Source organism: Bombyx mori, chromosome 18 (genome assembly GCF_030269925.1).
Source record: "Bombyx mori chromosome 18, ASM3026992v2".
Lineage (NCBI taxonomy): Eukaryota > Metazoa > Arthropoda > Insecta > Lepidoptera > Bombycidae > Bombyx > Bombyx mori.
In genome coordinates, this window is record NC_085124.1 from 1,318,902 (window position 1) to 1,338,389 (window position 19,488).

Sequence of the window (19,488 nt, forward strand, 5' to 3'; positions counted from 1 at the left end):
GCTACATGATGGACCGTGAGATCTGTTACCAATATTTGCAATAAAATATCCAGATACTGTAAATTCTCGGCCGGTGGTTAATTTTACATTGTACTGCCTTGAGATGTGTGTTCAAAATTCCGATTTGAAGAAGTAGCGCAAGACTGTTTCGCACCAAAAATAGATACGGTCTTAGTACCTACCTCCTTGGCCACATTGCGATGTACCACTAGTGACTAGTTAAAGTTTAAAAAAACCTTTGTTTAATCTATGCATTATGTTTTGTCCACAGGTACACGGTTCGTGGGGTCTTCCAGCCTTCGTGTGTGACGTGTACATAGCAATGGACGTAACCTCGTCCACTTCTAGCATATTCAATTTAGTCGCTATATCCATTGATAGGTAAGTAATGATTTAGATACCATAAATATATTTTTTAAGCAAATTTATAAAATGATAGTCTATGTTGGTTGGATTGGCTCTTTAGTGCACACCACCACTCCATCTATTCCCAAGGGTGGCGTAGGCGATTAAGGTATTCATAAGCCAAGTGAGTTTCTCGCCGGTTCTTCTCAGTGGGTCGCAATTCTGATTCGGTGGTAGATTTTGCGAAGCTCTTGCTAGGGCTAGCGCTTGCTAGTGTTAGCAAATTCTCTCAGTATAAGCCCGTGAGCTCGCCTACCCGTTTGGACGTAGCTGCAATAGCCCCCTAGGCTACCTGAGAATAAGGAGAGGAAAAAAAGGTTCATCAGAGATTAGGCAGTAGCAATTTCTGAATTCGTTCATATCTACGTATTACGTACTACGTAGTGAGTATGGAAACCATCCACCATCCTGCCTGTTTCCACCGAGACCTAATCCTTAGTTTCCGCCTTGACGCATATGGTCAGAGACTTCGATGTTAAGTCTCAAAGTAAAAAGGGGCTGTTAGACTATGGTCACCACTTTAAACTAGGATAGTGAGCTCATCCGCTCGTCTAGTATTACAATAAATAAAAATAGCCGTAATCACTTGCACTAATTTTTTTTTTTTTCTTAAGGCTGTTCTGATTCTGTTAAGACTTTATCGATTGATACTGAATTTGGCGGGTATTTTGTAGAATAGTTTTTATTTCTAAAATATTGCCTACAATAGGACAGTTTTTATAACAATAACCTTGATCTGACGTAGCGGTATTACCGTTCGCACGTCATTACCGGTGTGATGTTCATCTGCTCTCATAGCCACTTATGATCAGACGTCCGCTGATTTGTGGTAATAACCTCTTAAGGGTATCTTAACATTACTCTTCTTTATGTCACAGGTACATCGCCGTCACTCAACCAATAAAATACGCAAAGCATAAAAACAACAGGCGAGTCTGGTTCACTATAGTTCTGGTCTGGCTGATATCTGCTGCTATTGGTGCTCCAATCGTCTTAGGCCTCAACGACACGCCCGACAGGAACTTTGACGAGTGCCTGTTCAATAGCCAGAACTATATCATCTATTCATCAATGGGATCGTTCTATATACCGTGCATCATGATGATGTTCCTCTATTACAATATTTTTAAGGTAATCAATCTATTTTGATTTACTTGATTCTGGTACTTTTTCTAGACAGTGTACATCTATAGTAGCCCAAATTCTGGTTACTGATTACTTATGTGATTATGTTAAAGCCTCTAAATTCTCCATTGTAGTGTTTCAAGCTCAATGATAGATGAGTAGAATGCTTGATTTAATTACAGATGACGTAAGAATTGTTTTATAATATATAGAATAGGGATCGCAGCGCATAAAATAAAATTTACACTGTTCCAATCTTCTGTTATAATAATAATTTAAAATTAATTAACACTTTTATCACGCCTTATTCATTTTTTAACCGTCTTCGCTATCTTCCTTTTCTCTGTCATTCTATCTGTCATTCTCTTCTCCCTTTCTTTCCATTTTCTGTCATTCACATCTTAACGCTCCGTTCCACGCTCATTTCATATTTTCCGTTCTTACCAATCCTACATATATAACAGTGTACCAAATAGGCCTATCATGCTTCACCAAAAACATAATATCCCAGTCAACCCAAGTATTCTGACCGTGATCAAACAGAGATTAATGGAACGCGTGTCGTGCAATTTTATTCTAAATATTTTCGCAAGCAAATTTGATAATGTAAGGTGTAAGCCATAAATAAGGTCGCGTCAAAAAAGATTTAAAGTCTGGACTACATAAATTTAGTACAACAATTATGTAATTTACTCTAGGGAGTGAGAGTCTACCATCTTGGGTATACATAAATTTTAATTCAAATTTACGAGATGCTTTTAGGTAATATAGGGAACACCTGCCGTTCTTTGGTATTAGACCAAAGGTATTAGGTATAATAGACTTTGGTATTTACAAGGATATTTTATAGTCACGTGTGCTCGATCTTGATTAGACACGATGGTTACGTGATTATGATAAGAAAAATGGTAATACATTTTACGAACTATGATAATAATAATATAACTCTTTATTTATTTAACACCTTAATATGTACAGAGTAAACTAATAAAACAAAAGTCGGTGATATAAACCGGCGGCCTTATCGCTGAAAGCGATCTCTTCCAGGCAACCTTGCAGGGAGAGCAATAAGTTAACTGGACGGTGTTATATCTTAATAAACTTACATAAAAATATATACACACATGTGAAAAATAAATACCATATAAGATAAACTTACATACGATTAAATACAAATAAATACTAAAAATATACAAGATAAAATACAAAAGAAGTAGGAACTTATACAGTTTTATCATAGGAGCAAAGTAGTGTGATTTCAATCTGGACTTAAAAATTTCCGGCGAGGACGATTGTTTGACGCTTAAGGGTAACGCATTCCATAAACGGACTGCTTCAACCGCAAAGGAATGGTCATAAAATGACGTCCCGTGTGATATTTTCAGTAGAATACCCGTAGTCTTCAATTAATACTAAATTACTTCTAAAAGACACAGACTCATCTACACACTCAATAACTATTGTGTACTCAATAACAATAACTTCTTATTAGATTCACTCATCTTGAAAGTACGAAAAACAATTATTTTTATTTTTCGCAATAATGAAATAACACTTTTTTAAACATAATAATATTATTATCCGTAAAACGCTTCGTTAGATTATAGAAACCGAGTTATCAGCAACATGCTTCGTCAAAAAGCGTGGAAGGGGTAGGACCTCTTGTGAGTCCGTGCGGATAGGTACCACCACCCCGCATATTTCTGCCGTGAAGCAGTAAGGCGTTTCGGTTTGAAGGGTGGGGCAACCGTTATAACTATACTGAGATCTTAGAACCTATATCTCAAGGGTGGTGGCGCATTTACGTTGTAGATGTCCATGGGCTCCAGTAACCACTTAACACCAGGTGGGCTGTGAGCTCGTCTACTAATCTAAGCAACAAAAAAAAAGAAAAAAGTACTATACTTACTTTCAGCTACACATGATAACTACACATAATAACAATAATAACTGTTGTACCTATAACTATAATACTTCAACAGGCACTAAGAATACGAGCAAAGAAACAAAGGGCGGCCAAGAAGCCACCAGTTTCTGGTGACCCAGCAGCCGGTGCGTCCGCAGCTGTGGTCATAGAAAATGTTGCCCAAACTAGAAGGCTGGCGGAAACAGCGCTTCACGATGACAGAGCTACGAATACTGGGTCTGGGAGTAACGAGGAAGACCATGAGGACAGGTATGAGTAAAAGGGTACTAAAATCGTCTTAAGTGTTATCTTATGTATCGGTAGGGAGCGACTTGGCTCTGCCCCTGTCATTGCTGAGGTCCATGGGCGACGGTAACCACTCACCATCAGGTGGGCCGTATGCTCGTCTGCCTACAAGGGCAATAAAAAAAAAACTCTCCTTAAATATGACCTGATTCGGGAACTAATTTAGCTTACTGATGATGCCGACATTTCCAGATAACCATTTCTGTCACTGAGTTATTATGACCGGATTTCGTAAACTTCATTATACTTCTTAATAAGCTGTTGTCTCGTGCTTCAAAGTACAAACTCTCCACAAAGAACTGTCTATACTACCTATAACTGAACGTTAAATAAAAGAAGTAAAGTAATTTGACCTTTAGTTTTTTTTTTTCCTACCTGTGCTGATAGCCTTGAGAGGCTATTTCAGCTTCACCCTAACGTTTGTAGGTGAGCTCGCGGGGCTCAACCGGAGAGTTGCTAACACTGACCCTAGCAAGAGCAGTGCTTCGCAGAATCTACCACCGGATCGCAAACGCGACCCACTGAGAACATCCGGCGAGAAACTCAGTGGGCTGTGTCTATGGGTTAGTTCGCTCGTCGAGCCCTTCGTCGCAAGCGACGGGTTCGACGAGAACGGTGACCGGAACCTTTAGTACGGTACTTACAAGCAACAGAAACGAAGTAATAAAAAAAAAAAAAAAAACTGTGATATCTAACGATACGAATTCGCAATTCATACCAAGGTCGGCTAAAAGCTCGTCTGCTAATATAAAAAAATATGTGTCCGTCTTGGGACGCCCGACAGAACTGATAACTTAAACTAATCCAAATTAAACTATTTAATTTTGAAAAAATTTAACTTGAGAAGAGCTTACATTATTACTTAAATTTTATGTATATTTGATAATGTAAGGAGAACTGTAACATAAATTGAAAGATATTTATAAATAGTTAGGAGTTACATACGTTGTCAGTACCTTTAGCGTATTTGTGAGAGAAAGGGAAGCCAGACAGACTGGGGCCGTAACGCGTTACGTAACGAAGTGGTTTACCCACCCGCAAAAGTTATCACTTCAAAAAAAAACCTAAATCTAATGTAACTGCCCATTTTAGTTACGACAAACGATCAGCAGATCTCGAGGCAGACGCAGACGAATGTCACGTGATACCAAATGACAAGTCTACGGAATTCATGTTGGCGACAGTTGCGGAAGAGTCCATTATGTAAGTTATCTAAACGAATAGCCCCACAAACACAATAGGTCCTACGACGTCCGCAAATTTCGTTAAATTGGCTTATCTGATCTCAATGCTTAACCAAAGTCCATGGACATGGCATAAAAGTATAAAATTCTCATCGTTCTAACCCTTATACATGATTGGTGTGCTTCAAATAGTGACATAGTGACATGTTATATCAATTGGCCATGACATCGTCTACCATAAATAGGTTTTGAAGTAATTTGTGCAATGATCTAGTCGTCTCTTTTGAATACGTTTTTATTAGCTTCAAATGTATGTATACAACATGTAACATAATTAACGCACACCCTGAAAGTAATTTGTTCAGAATCGGAATCTGGATCGATTTTGATAGTTTTTTATGTACCAAATTTTTTTTCTAAAATTTAGTTAAAACTAAGTAAATTACAGTCACCCTACACAGCTAGCTAAACAGTTCATAGAAACGAAAATGGAACGTAAGTCAGGGTATTAAGACTTTTTAAAATGAAATATCTAATTAGTAAAAAAATATATTATTTAATTAAATAAATCTGATACTTATTTCAAGGCTAATAGTCTATTACAAAATAAAATACCTACGCACACAATACCAACAGCGACCGCCGGCACACAGCAACACTACAATACATAAAAGAAAACCACGTAATACAAAAATAATTACTATCCCTTTCTTTCGTCGGCTTAATATTCATAAAATAAACGGCAGGCTAATCCCGATGTTCGCGGCGACGCGGTTGCGTCGGCGGTGATCAAAGAAAAATCTAAACAACGAAGTCAACAAAATATTTTTGACAAGTCAGTCACGCCGCGTCCACCTTATCGATAAGAGGTCAAGTGATAGTGCAAATAAAATATCTCCCGTATTTCGCTATGTCTTTTCGGTCAGTGACCTCCTAGATCAGCTGATTTGACGCCTCTCGACTTTTTTTTGTGGGGGCGAATTAAATCGCTAGTTTATAACACACAGACAATAAGTGCCGAAGAACTAAAGAATAAGATAATAACCGCCTTTGATAAAGTGAAAAGTGACATTGCAGTATTATCTAAAATAAAACAACAAATACGAAAACGAAATCGTATCTAGATTCAATATCTATATATCGCAGCAATATCGTTGAATCCGATATCGCCCCGCACGAAATCTATATATCGATATCAGCCGATACACGATATTGCTCGATGTGATGCGCATCGGCATATCGTACCGATTCGTGAATCGAAATCTATGTATCGATATCAGCCGATACACGATATTGCTCGATGTGATGCGCATCGCCATATCGTACCGATTCGTGTATCAGCAATATTCGTTTGGTTCGTATCGAATCGGCCAGAGTGAGTGAGCGCACGATAGGGATATCATGTGATGAATGAAACAGAAACAGGCATTATCCATACAATTGTAAACCTTATATTTAAGTCCATATGTCTGTAGATTATTCTTAGCGTATCAGCAGGATACAATTTAGGAAAGAAGTTTCAACTTTCGACCCTAACTTGAATGCAGTATAGCCTATTTGCATCGTTGAATTTAATTTCACGTGCTTTGACCTTGAACTAGAATTTTTGGACAAGTGTTTATAAATACTTAAAAGGTTTTTGTGTTTGATTTTTAAAGTACACATTTTTCTATTTTTAGTTGAATCCAAATAATTGAGTTTATTTCTTGTGTTTGTATTAAACTTTTGAAATCTACACTCTTTTGGTATATTTTGTAATTTTAAATTAAGACACAAAATACTAAAAACTGAAAATAATGTAGCCAGTCCTAAGCCTGATAAAAGCATGAAGGAAAGTTTTTTTGCTATTTTTATTTTCATGTTCTTTTTATTACTTTAAAATCATATTATAAATTGATATCAGAAAACCAACCGTATAACGTTGACTTAAATCTATATCTACTACGATATTATATCAGCGTATCGTTTCAAATCTCAAATATCAAGAATCGAGAAAATCTACTAGCATCTATCAATATATAGATTCAGAAAATATATAGATTCAATATCCGATATTGATACTCGATATATAGATACCATTCGATACGCGGCAAAACCGATATTACCCACTCCTAGTTTGAGGGTGTGCGTTAAATATGTTACATGTTGTATATGTTTGCAACGGAGTCTTTGAAAATGATCTTGACCCCCTTCAAAACGTCGATTAAAAAATTAAAAAGATTGAAATTCAACTAAAAAATAAATAATAGTTTAAAAAAACTAACAAAATACGCTTTTATAGAAAATCCAACTAAAAATAGAAAATAAGTTTTGCTTTCGAGGATATTATCAAAATAACCCTTCTATTCAAATCTTTTCATAAAATATTTATAACTACTTATACCATGCACCCCACGCTTTTTTACAATAAAATCATTTTTTCTTATACTATTTTTAAATAAAATTTATTAAAATTTATTTTCTATTTTTTAGTTGGATTTTCTATAAAAGCGTATTTTGTTAGTTTTTTAAAACTATTATTTATTTTTTCGCCATCGGATTAAAATTAACCTAAAACTACATAGAACGGCTAATTCATCAACAATGGGTCTTAAGAAATTATTTTGACCACGTATCACCATTTACGTAGTGTCCCAAGTCTACTTGAGCGCTTTGCCATGCCAACTTAGAACTTAAATTAATTTACATTGACAATTAATACATTACTTGTTTTCAGTACCCCAAAAAACCACAGCAAAAACCGCATGCCGGATCCGAATGGCAACAACGACTCGGGGAATGCGCCTTCGAACCTCGAAGACACGATCAGAGAGCACGTCTCTCCACCTGGTTCACCTGGCATGAAAGACGCTACAGTCTTGAAGAATATGGGCTGTGATGGTATCAAATGGAAGAAAAACGGAAAGACTGCGAAATTGACTGATTCTAGGTAAAAATATAAATTTTGGGGAAAATACTTAGAGCCGTGAGTGGATAGGACGCAAAAGCCTTACATGATGCTAAGCACCCATAGATACAATAAACCGAAAGTCTTCGACATGCCTTTCAACTGATTCGCTGTAATGGCTGTTTTAATGTTCGAAGTGAAGCACATGATTGAGTTGCGATAGAAACAAGCAGAATGCGAATCATTGCGCAAAAATATAATTTTAATTACACGAACTTATTCGATAATTTTGGAAGCTTGTCAATGAAAGGACATTGCTTTCTTAAGTTAGCTTTATATCAGAGCTCGACACGTGATAAAGTCGCATTAAGTTTTCGGTACAAGTACGAATGCTTAATACATACATAATATAAATTGTACACTAATTTACAAAACATACATATTTATAAACACATAATATATCATAATTATTTGTGGCATTTCCTTGGTCTGTAAGCTAAACAGATTTCAGTTTCTCAACTCGAGGTTTCGGACGATGCAGATTATAAATTACCTACCTGAGTACCGATTGCAAAAAAAGCATCATTTAATAAGGAATTCATTTTTTATGTCCGCACCTAAGACCAACAGCCAAGTTTCCTCATTCGTTTAATTTCCACAGAAACGTTTCCCTCGCCATACGTTCGGAGGAAGACTTGGAAGCCAGCACCTTGGACCTCCATGATGGCGCAACGTCTAAAAAAGAGCGCAAAGCCAGCGCTGCGACAGCACGCTTCACGATTTACAAAGCGAATAAAGCCAGTAAGAAGAAACGCGAAAAATCCTCTGCCAAAAAAGAAAGAAAGGCCACCAAAACTTTGGCCATAGTTTTAGGTGAGTTCCAAGGAATTCGGCGGCCACTCGTCGTAATGGACTCGACCGAAGTTGAGCGAAAGTTTTATCGACCGCGTCTGGGGTATGATAGTTTTGAACGATTTTCGTGCACCTACTACTTTTAGTTGGAGTTACGGTATTTGAATTGGTTTATCGCTGTTTTGGAACTTACATAGTAGCGGCGTCGACTGTAAAGTGTGTCGAAACTTTAACAGTCTTTAAATTTTGCTATTGCAACACTTTACATGGCATAAGTTGTGTTTTTATTAACGTAAATCTGCAGATGAGGGTATCCTCTATGTATGGATATTGAAAGCATTTGAACAACACAACGTAATCACAGTATTTAATGCATGAACGAACCCCAAAATTAACATGCAACTTGTAAGATCATGCTAAGTTCCTATTAAATGAAACTATCGTCTATCTATATATTAATCAGTCATATTTGCATGTTTCTTTTTGCTTAGATGGAAAAACGAGCTCATAGCCCACCTGGTATTAAGTAGTCACTGGAGCCCATAGACATGTACAACGTAAATGCGCCACCCACCTTGAGATATAAGTTCTAAGGTCTCAAGTATAGTTAGTTACAACGCCTACCCCACCCTACAAACCGAAACGCATTACTGCTTCACGGCAGAAATAGGCAGGGTGGTGGTACGTACCCGTGCGGACTCACAAGAGGTCCTACCACCAGTAACCAGTGACCAGATTTATGTTGATTTGGCTGTCTGTTTCTTATCTGTAATAGAACTGGTATCCGATTTTAACTCTTTGTATTTTCCATAGGAGTTTTCCTCTTTTGCTGGGCTCCGTTCTTCACGTACTCCGTCCTTGGAGCTATCTGCGATAAGTTCGATCTCCCTTTCTCCCCTGGAGTGACGGTCTTCATTCTGACAACGTGGCTCGGGTACATCAACTCGTTCCTCAACCCGGTCATCTACACGATCTTCAACCCGGAATTCAGGAAGGCTTTCAGGAAGATCCTGCATTGCGGCACCTAGCCCGCGGAATATTTGGTCGTCTTCACGCAGTAAGGCTGATGGTGGAGCCTTGTGGAATATATTTACGTGCTACCGAACTGAAGCAAATTTAAATGACTTTTGGGCCAAAATTTGTCAAACAGAGACAAATGTTATTATCATTGTGCGAATCCAAAGTGATTTAGCAACAAGACACTTTAATTTTTGGAGAATAATAATTCAATAGAAATAAAATATCATTATTTTGCTTCTCAATGTTTTAAAAATCTTTTGATGTATTTATTACTGTGCCCGTCTCTAATGGAATTAGTGGAAAATCTCAGTCTCGGGTGTAGCGTTTAATGAAAATTAATGAAAATTAATTTTCAACAATTAGTGCTTGTTATATGTATAATGCATATTTTGACAAAATTAAAAATAGTTCCACGAGTCTCTAAAGACGACCAAATTTATTCTCGATCGAACGTGTATCAAAGAGTATAATATAGAAGTGACTTTTCAATAAAATTAATAATAGCATATCATGTGTAATAATAGTTAAAGTTGTGTTAAGTATTTGCGAGTAGACATTGTAATTGTAAAGCATTTGTACATTCTAGTCAAGTATGTTACGGAAATATATGCCAAATGTAGTTAGGTATAAGATTAAATTTCAAATAATAATGTGTACACTTTAGAAACGCTTTGATGTGTAACAATGTTGATTTTCGTGAGTTTTCATTTGGCCCACGAATTAATTAGTGCTTTAAGCTAACCAAACATACTCAATGTTTTTGACTTTTAGTTTTTTCGAAGAGGTACCAATTTGACTTATTTATTATTTGGTTCGATTACTTATCAAATCATTTACTGTTCTGTCCAGAGTAGGTACATAAGAATTTAAGTAGTGTGACGTCATAGTGACGTAATTACGCGTTTGAGCGGTAAAATCAAAAAGTGTTTAAAAACATTCACTTGTTTACTATAGTTAAATATACTTTCTTATCAATACACTGAAGGTTGCTTATTGTAAATCTTTAAAAATTTGATTATGTAAATAGTTTTAGCGAGCTGCGTTTTAATTCCACTCCATTAAGTTATCTTTCTGACTCTTTTTTGTTTAATCAGATTGATCCAAAACTAGTTTAAATGGAGCTTGCTGTTAACTACTTTACAGAATAGTCGATAATTTATTTTCTGTGGCAGAGATAGCTGGATCTTTATTGTAAGTAGGCGAGTATAAGATCCACCTGATGGAATGGTCACCGCCGCTTATGGACGTGGACAGTGCCATGGCAGGCCACAGCTTACTGCGGAGTACTCTCCTCAAATTTTCGTGGGTTCCGGTAACCAGTTAACCACCATGTGGCCCGAAAGCTCGTCTGCCTATTCAAAGTTAATGGTTGTTAGTAGTGATATTTTTTTTTCAACTGCCTCATAGTTTAAGATTTTACTTTCTAACGCATTCAGTAACTGTAGTAGCTGTAATTTTACGAATTTGTATTAAATATGAACAGTATTTATTATTTTGTGATAATCGTGTAGTGATAGCTTAAGGTTGTGATTTATTTGTTCTCGTCCGACTTGATTGATTACTGTTTTAATATTAATAAATAAGTTTATAATTCTTCTAATTTTAAGAGCCGGTTAAATAAGCGTTATTTTTTTTGCTGAATCAGGAACTTGAAATTAGTCTCCGGATTCTGACACACTTTGGTTTACTGAATAGAAAAAAAAAAAAAACCATTCCGATAGAGGCACCCGTCACGTGCGGACGTGCTCATCGTCCACTCGATCGCCCGGTCTTTGTTCGCCCGGCTTTTGTTAGCCCGGCCATTGTTCGCGCGGCCTGTGTTTGTGGTACATCTGCCGACTAAGTGCTCTTTCTGGAAGTTTTTATTTGTTTTGTTTCCTTTTGTTGTTTCTGTGTTCGTGGTACATCTGCCGACAAAGTGGTTTCCTGCAAGTATTTATTTGTTTTGTTTCTTTTCGTAATTTCTGTTTTGTTGTGCTTTTTCTTTGTCCTGTAGTAATCGCGCCGCATTGCCACCTGTGTTCAATAGAACCGCTCAGGTCCGAGAAGTTGGGGCCTCGCCGCAAGGCGAGTGTTTTCAAGACCCGGGGCCGCCCCACCTGGGTACTCAGCGATCATGGACGCTGTATTCGTGGAATTCCTCCGACTTCGCCACCCACAGCTCGCCTCGGAGTTTTTGGCCTTCAAGGCCAATCACACTGCGAGCCCTCTCGAGGACTCCGCCGCGCTCGCTGCTCCTGCGTCGCCTGTACCTGCGTGCAGAGCTCCTGCATTGAGCACCGCAGCCTCTGTCGTGCCTGCCGCTCCCGTGTCGCCTATACTGGCGAGAAAAGCTGCTGCGTCGTCCGCCGTGACCATCGTTTCAGCTGAGCGATCATCCGCGGCCTCCGTCGCGCCCTCTAAAACACCTACACTTGCTCGTAGGTCGCCTGCACCCGCCTCCTCGTGCTCCGACTCTGACTCGGACATGGAGGTCGACCTCGCCCCCGCCTCATCGACGGATGGATTCACCCTGGTACAGAAGGGTAAGAAGCGTGCCGCGGAGTCTCGAGCTCCCGCGGCCGCTAAAATTAGCATAGCCGTGAACGCGTCGCGCCCCCGCCCTCAGACTCCCATTGCGCCCCCAGCCCGTGCCACTCCGTCGCCGCGTCCGGTGGCACAAAATAAAACCCAGACCCCTCCCCCGGTTATCCTTCAGGAGAAGGCAGCTTGGGATCGAGTTTGCCTGGCCCTTAAGGCCAAAAATATAAATTTCACGAATGCCCGTAACCTCGCGAACGGCATTCAAATTAAGGTTCAAACACCCGACGACCATAGGGCCCTCTCTTCTTACCTCCGTAAGGAGCGTATAAGTTTCCATACGTATACGCTCCAGGAGGAGCGCGAACTCCGCGTTGTAATACGCGGAATCCCTAAAGAGTTAGATGTAGAGCTCGTAAAAGCCGACCTGTTAGAACAAGGCCTACCAGTGAATTCTGTGCACCGTATGCACACCGGTCGCGGTAGGGAGCCATATAATATGGTTCTAGTCGCTCTCCAGCCTACCCCCGAGGGTAAGAAAATCTTTAACACACAGACCGTCTGTAGGCTCTCTGGTATCGCTGTCGAAGCCCCCCATAAAAAAGGCACTCCTAGCCAGTGCCATAACTGTCAATTGTACGGGCACTCTTCCCGTAACTGTCACGCGCGCCCCCGATGTGTTAAGTGTTTGGGCGATCACGCCACGGCCCTCTGCGCTCGCGACCAAAAAACCGCGACGGAACCGCCTAGCTGCGTCCTGTGTCGAACACAGGGTCACCCCGCGAATTACCGTGGTTGCCCCCGAGCCCCTAAAATAAATCGCCGCGTCGCCCGCCAAAACCGCCTCCGAGCTTCCGGCCCAGACATCAAAGCCTCGGCACCCTCTGCGTCGCAGGCTAAGCCAGCGTTCGTTCCGGCGGCGGTGCCCAGTGTCTCGGCCTGGGCAAAACCGCTGCCGTACACGAACACGGCTACAACTCCCTCCTCCGCGATTCGTCCCGCCCCCGCGACTCGTCCCTCTCCCGCGACTTGCCCTCCGACCGCGTCCGACAATCTCGCTTTAGCGATCGACTTCTTTCAGTCGATCAACTTTGAGCGCGTTAACGCTTTGGGCGACGCCATTCGCGCTGCCTCCACTGCACAACACTTTATCGCCGTTGTGCAGGAATACGCCGACGTATACGCGTCATTAAATACGTACGTCCTCCCCTCACTCCGCCGGTAATCAATGGCGTATATAAGTAGAATAAAGCCCCTATCCGTAACGATAGGATTTTTTAACGCTTACGGTCTCGCAAATCAACGTGATCAGGTTTCTGACTTTTTGCGTGACCACCAAATTGATATCTTTTTAGTGCAGGAGACCCTACTTAAGCCCGCGCGCCGTGACCCTAAAATCGCGAACTATAACATGGTCAGGAACGACAGGCTCTCTGCCCGTGGTGGTGGTACCGTCATTTACTATAGAAGAGCCCTGCATTGCGTCCCGCTCGATCCTCCCGCGCTCGCTAATATCGAAGCATCAGTGTGCCGAATCTCACTGACGGGACACGCGCCGATCGTTATCGCGTCCGTTTATCTTCCACCGGATAAGATCGTTCTAAGCAGTGATATCGAGGCGCTGCTCGGTATGGGGAGCTCTGTCATTCTGGCGGGCGACCTAAATTGTAAACACATCAGGTGGAACTCACACACCACAACCCCGAATGGCAGGCGGCTTGACGCGTTAGTCGATGATCTCGCCTTCGATATCGTCGCTCCGCTAACCCCGACTCACTACCCGCTAAATATCGCGCATCGCCCGGATATACTCGACATAGCGTTATTAAAAAACGTAACTCTGCGCTTACACTCGATCGAAGTAGTTTCAGAGTTAGATTCAGACCACCGTCCCGTCGTTATGAAGCTCGGTCGCGCTCCCGATTCCGTTCCCGTCACGAGGACTGTGGTGGATTGGCACACGCTGGGCATCAGCCTGGCTGAATCTGATCCACCATCGCTCCCGTTTAACCCGGACTCTATCCCGTCTCCTCAGGATACCGCTGAAGCCATAGACACCTTAACGTCACACATCACCTCGACATTAGATAGGTCATCGAAACAAGTTGTAGCGGAGGACTTCCTTCACCGCTTCAAATTGTCCGACGATATTAGGGAACTCCTTAGAGCTAAGAACGCCTCGATACGCGCCTACGACAGGTATCCTACCGCGGAAAATCGTATTCGAATGCGTGCCCTACAACGCGACGTAAAGTCTCGCATCGCCGAAGTCCGAGATGCCAGATGGTCTGATTTCTTAGAAGGACTCGCGCCCTCCCAAAGGTCTTACTACCGCTTAGCTCGTACTCTCAAATCGGATACGGTAGTAACTATGCCCCCCCTCGTAGGCCCCTCAGGCCGACTCGCGGCGGTCGATGATGACGAAAAAGCAGAGCTGCTGGCCGATACATTGCAAACCCAGTGCACGCCCAGCACTCAATCCGTGGACCCTGTTCATGTAGAATTAGTAGACAGTGAGGTAGAACGCAGAGCCTCCTTGCCACCCTCTGATGCGTTACCACCCGTCACCCCGATGGAAGTTAAAGACTTGATCAAAGACCTACGTCCTCGCAAGGCTCCCGGTTCCGACGGTATATCCAACCGCGTTATTAAACTTCTACCCGTCCAACTCATCGTGATGTTGGCATCTATTTTCAATGCCGCTATGGCGAACTGTATCTTTCCCGCGGTGTGGAAAGAAGCGGACGTTATCGGCATACATAAAACCGGTAAACCAAAAAATCATCCGACGAGCTACCGCCCGATTAGCCTCCTCATGTCTCTAGGCAAACTGTATGAGCGTCTGCTCTACAAACGCCTCAGAGACTTCGTCTCATCCAAGGGCATTCTTATCGATGAACAATTCGGATTCCGTACAAATCACTCATGCGTTCAACAGGTGCACCGCCTCACGGAGCACATTCTTGTGGGGCTTAATCGACCAAAACCGTTATACACGGGAGCTCTCTTCTTCGACGTCGCAAAAGCGTTCGACAAAGTCTGGCACAATGGTTTGATTTTCAAACTATTCAACATGGGCGTGCCGGATAGTCTCGTGCTCATCATACGGGACTTCTTGTCGAACCGCTCTTTTCGATATCGAGTCGAGGGAACCCGCTCCTCCCCACGACCTCTCACAGCTGGAGTCCCGCAAGGCTCTGTCCTCTCACCCCTCCTATTTAGCTTATTCGTCAACGATATTCCCCGGTCGCCGCCGACCCATTTAGCTTTATTCGCCGACGACACGACTGTTTACTATTCTAGTAGAAATAAGTCCCTAATCGCGAAGAAGCTTCAGAGCGCAGCCCTAGCCCTAGGACAGTGGTTCCGAAAATGGCGCATAGACATCAACCCAGCGAAAAGTACTGCGGTGCTATTTCAGAGGGGAAGCTCCACACGGATTTCCTCCCGGATTAGGAGGAGGAATCTCACACCCCCGATTACTCTCTTTAGACAACCCATACCCTGGGCCAGGAAGGTCAAGTACCTGGGCGTTACCCTGGATGCATCGATGACATTCCGCCCGCATATAAAATCAGTCCGTGACCGTGCCGCGTTTATTCTCGGTAGACTCTACCCCATGATCTGTAAGCGGAGTAAAATGTCCCTTCGGAACAAGGTGACACTTTACAAAACTTGCATAAGGCCCGTCATGACTTACGCGAGTGTGGTGTTCGCTCACGCGGCCCGCACACACATAGACACCCTCCAATCCCTACAATCCCGCTTTTGCAGGTTAGCTGTCGGGGCTCCGTGGTTCGTGAGGAACGTTGACCTACACGACGACCTGGGCCTCGAATCAATTCGGAAATACATGAAGTCAGCGTCGGAACGATACTTCGATAAGGCTATGCGTCATGATAATCGCCTTATCGTTGCCGCCGCTGACTACTCCCCGAATCCTGATCATGCAGGAGCCAGTCACCGTCGACGCCCTAGACACGTCCTTACGGATCCATCAGATCCAATAACCTTTGCATTAGATGCCTTCAGCTCTAATACTAGGGGCAGGCTTAGGGACCCCGGTAACCGTACTCGTCGAACTCGACAAAGAGGTCGACGTGCAACCTAACCCATGCATCAGCCCGCTGAGTTTCTCGCCGGATCTTCTCAGCGGGTCGCGATTCCGATCCGGTAGTAGATTCATTCGCGAAACAATTGCTCTTGAGTTGTTAGGTCTCCTTCGGAGGCGCTCGGGCAGTTGTTAGCAAATCCCACCCCTCTTGGCTGAGCCTTTGCTCGCCCACCTGTCCTGGTGAAACTGGAAAGGCCTTCGGGCCACCAGTAAACTTTCAATCATAAAAAAAAAAAAAAAAAAGAAAAAAAAAATATTGCAGGAGTAAACGAGAATATAAAAATGCGAAAATACGAAATATTTATGGCTTACAGAAATAGTACATTGTGCACCAAGGGAGAAAAGTTGGACATTTCCTCCCGTGTGTAAAATTGCAAACACGTAGGAGAAAATGTCCAACTTTTTTCCCGCGGTGCACATACTATTTTTTCTCCTACCAGGCCGAAAGTTCATGGAGTACTGAGCCAGGGTCCAGGGGCGAAGCCCTGGCAGGGGCTAGGGGGGGCCTGAGCCCCCCCGTACTTATAAAAATCTTCGGCCCATTGGCAGTCAGCGCTGAGCTCAGCATTACTCAGTCGTTGGATCTAATCTCAAACTTCATTTTATTTGACCATTATCAAAATGGAAAGATATTTTCAAATTGACCATTATCAAATTTTTGACAGTCGTCGTGGCCTAAAGAATAAGACATCTGGTGCATTCGTGTTGAGCGATGCACCGGTGTTCGAATTTCAGGCAGGTTCCAATTTTTCTAATGAAATACGTACTCAACAAATGTTCACGATTGACTTCCACGGTGAAGGAATAACATCGTGTAGTAAAAATCAAACCCGCATAATTATAATTTGCGTAATTACTGGTGGTAAGACCTCTTGTGAATCCGCACTGGTAAGTACCACCACCCCGCCTATTTCTGCCGTGAAGCAGTAATGCGTTTCGGTTTGAAGGGTGGGACAGCCGTTGTAACTATACTTGAGACCTTAGAACTTATATCTCAAGGTGGAAGGCGCATTTACGTCATAGACGTCTATGGGCTCCAGTAACCACTTAACTTACCAACTAATCATTTATTAGACACATACATACTTTTGAATATATTATTTCATTTTCAGTAGATTTTATTTACGATTTTCCGCCCATTCAATCAACTTTTTAATCTTCAAATAACTTTCAAAGTCTAGTCTAGCTTGATTAATTAATTGTATTACGACCGAATATAATTATTTTGTTTGGAGGAGACTTGTGCCAATGTACAATTAAAGGTTATTGTTGTAAACAATTAAATTGAAATACTCTAGACCGTAAAACATTAACTTTTAATGAATGTATATACTGATTCTTTTAGTAATAGTGTTACACGCTGGGGTTCGAGATCAATAAAACTTCCTCCGAAGTACAAATTAAAACTCTATTAATTACTTAGAACACTTAAGGAACACTTTAAAATTCTCAATTCACTTCTTCCGCTTCGCTTCAGGTGATCCGTTCGCTGTTTCTCTTCGAGTAGTTCCGATTACTAACCGCCTTCGTCTCATCTCTGCAACGCTTTTATATTCAATATGACATCTCTACAATTATCGAGAACTTTCCCGGCAAGACCAGTCGTTTCGACATGTGTTTTCGCCATTTCACGATGGATGGCGTTACCCTTACCGGCGTAACAATTGTTTATGTTTTCTAAAAACAAGAAATACATATGGAGAGCAGGACTCTGGTGTGAATTGGGAGAGGCCTACGTCCAGCAGTGGATGACTGTGGGCTCATGATGATAGTGATGACATTTTTAGTTTAAAAAAGAACCGGTCTTTATTGGAGTCCACATGGAGAAGATAGTGCGGATTCCTTAAAACTAAGCTGCTCGAGAGCCCATATACCAACCTTGATACGTCGGAATCACATACATCGAAAAGACTTATCCTTCAAATTGATACACGAGAGAGGCATCCGGCAAAGTTAGCTATAATTATGGCATTTTTTTCCCTACCTATGCTGATGGCCTTTAGAGGCTATTTCAGCTTCTCCTTGACGTGTGGGTGAGCTCACGGGGCTCAAACCAGGAGTGTTGCTAACCTGGCCCTAGCAAGTGCAGTGTTGCCGCAGAATCTACCACCGGATCGTAAACTCGACCCACTGAGAAGATCCGGCGAAAAACTTAGTTGACTAATGATGACAGTACTTTCCCTTGTGGTCTCACAATAGTGTCACCTGACTGGTTACAAAAACTGGTGTGCTTTATTATTATTCATAGGATAGATAAAATTGTCATTAGACACAAATTGCACTATGAGATTTGAAAATGTAGTTGTAATAAATGTATTATAAAATAATCATATCATATATTATCAATAATATAAAAATGTATAATATAATATATAATATTATATATAATCCATTTTGGCTCTGTAAATAATTTCTTAGGAGTTTCCTACGAATTTTGGTGAGAATCATAATAGTTGAAGTGAAACTAGAAAAACTTTAACTAAAGCAATTTATATTACTCATCTCTTATTAAGCAATTTATATTACTCATCTCTTATTATGATTGCTCAAAATACCTATACTAAATCTTTCTACTGTATGTATATAAATATATGCAACTGCATTAAAATTTTTTGTTATTATAGTATAATTATTGTTTATCAAAAAATTATATTTTACCAACTTTCCCTAATAATCATTTATGTTGTGATTTATTTTTAATTCGCTCAAAATTAGTCAGCTCAATTATTATTTACTTGAATTATCATATTAAACTAGTGAATAGTGGTAGCAATCAAATAAATATCAAAACGATATTTAAATATTGTAAAAACATGTAAATACTTCCATAACTTGATCATAGTTTTATTATGTAATTAGAATCGCGTATAAATTTAATATTTGATAAAATGTAATGTAGCAAATAACAATTGATTAATAGCTTATATTTTGTTATGGTTAGAAGCGTTTAATATTATGTATTGAGGATATATTAGTAGAAGGAACAGTCGTATAATAATAGATCATATACATAGTAGCTTCTTCGGTTTTCGTGACTCGTAAATATGTCTATGTAAATATTAATATTTTTATGATTTATTAGCCTATTTATTAGTTGCATTTATTATTTGAAACGTTTCAAAAAAATAAATTTTTGGTGGCCTCACAAACGACAAAGGTGAATGACCGA

At 40.9% G+C, this 19,488-nt stretch overlaps 1 protein-coding gene across 1 annotated transcript; it reads left to right on the forward strand.

Annotated features, from left to right (window-relative positions):
- Window positions 1-256: 256 nt before the first annotated feature.
- Window positions 257-9,776, forward strand: LOC101738739 (dopamine D2-like receptor). The gene is made up of 7 exons (XM_004925906.5): window positions 257-381; window positions 1,284-1,536; window positions 3,513-3,706; window positions 4,835-4,945; window positions 7,643-7,855; window positions 8,475-8,686; window positions 9,479-9,776. Exons 1-7 carry the CDS (start codon window positions 257-259, stop codon window positions 9,691-9,693), a joined length of 1,323 nt encoding a protein of 440 aa, XP_004925963.3. The 3' UTR covers window positions 9,694-9,776.
- The last annotated feature ends 9,712 nt before the right edge of the window (window positions 9,777-19,488 follow it).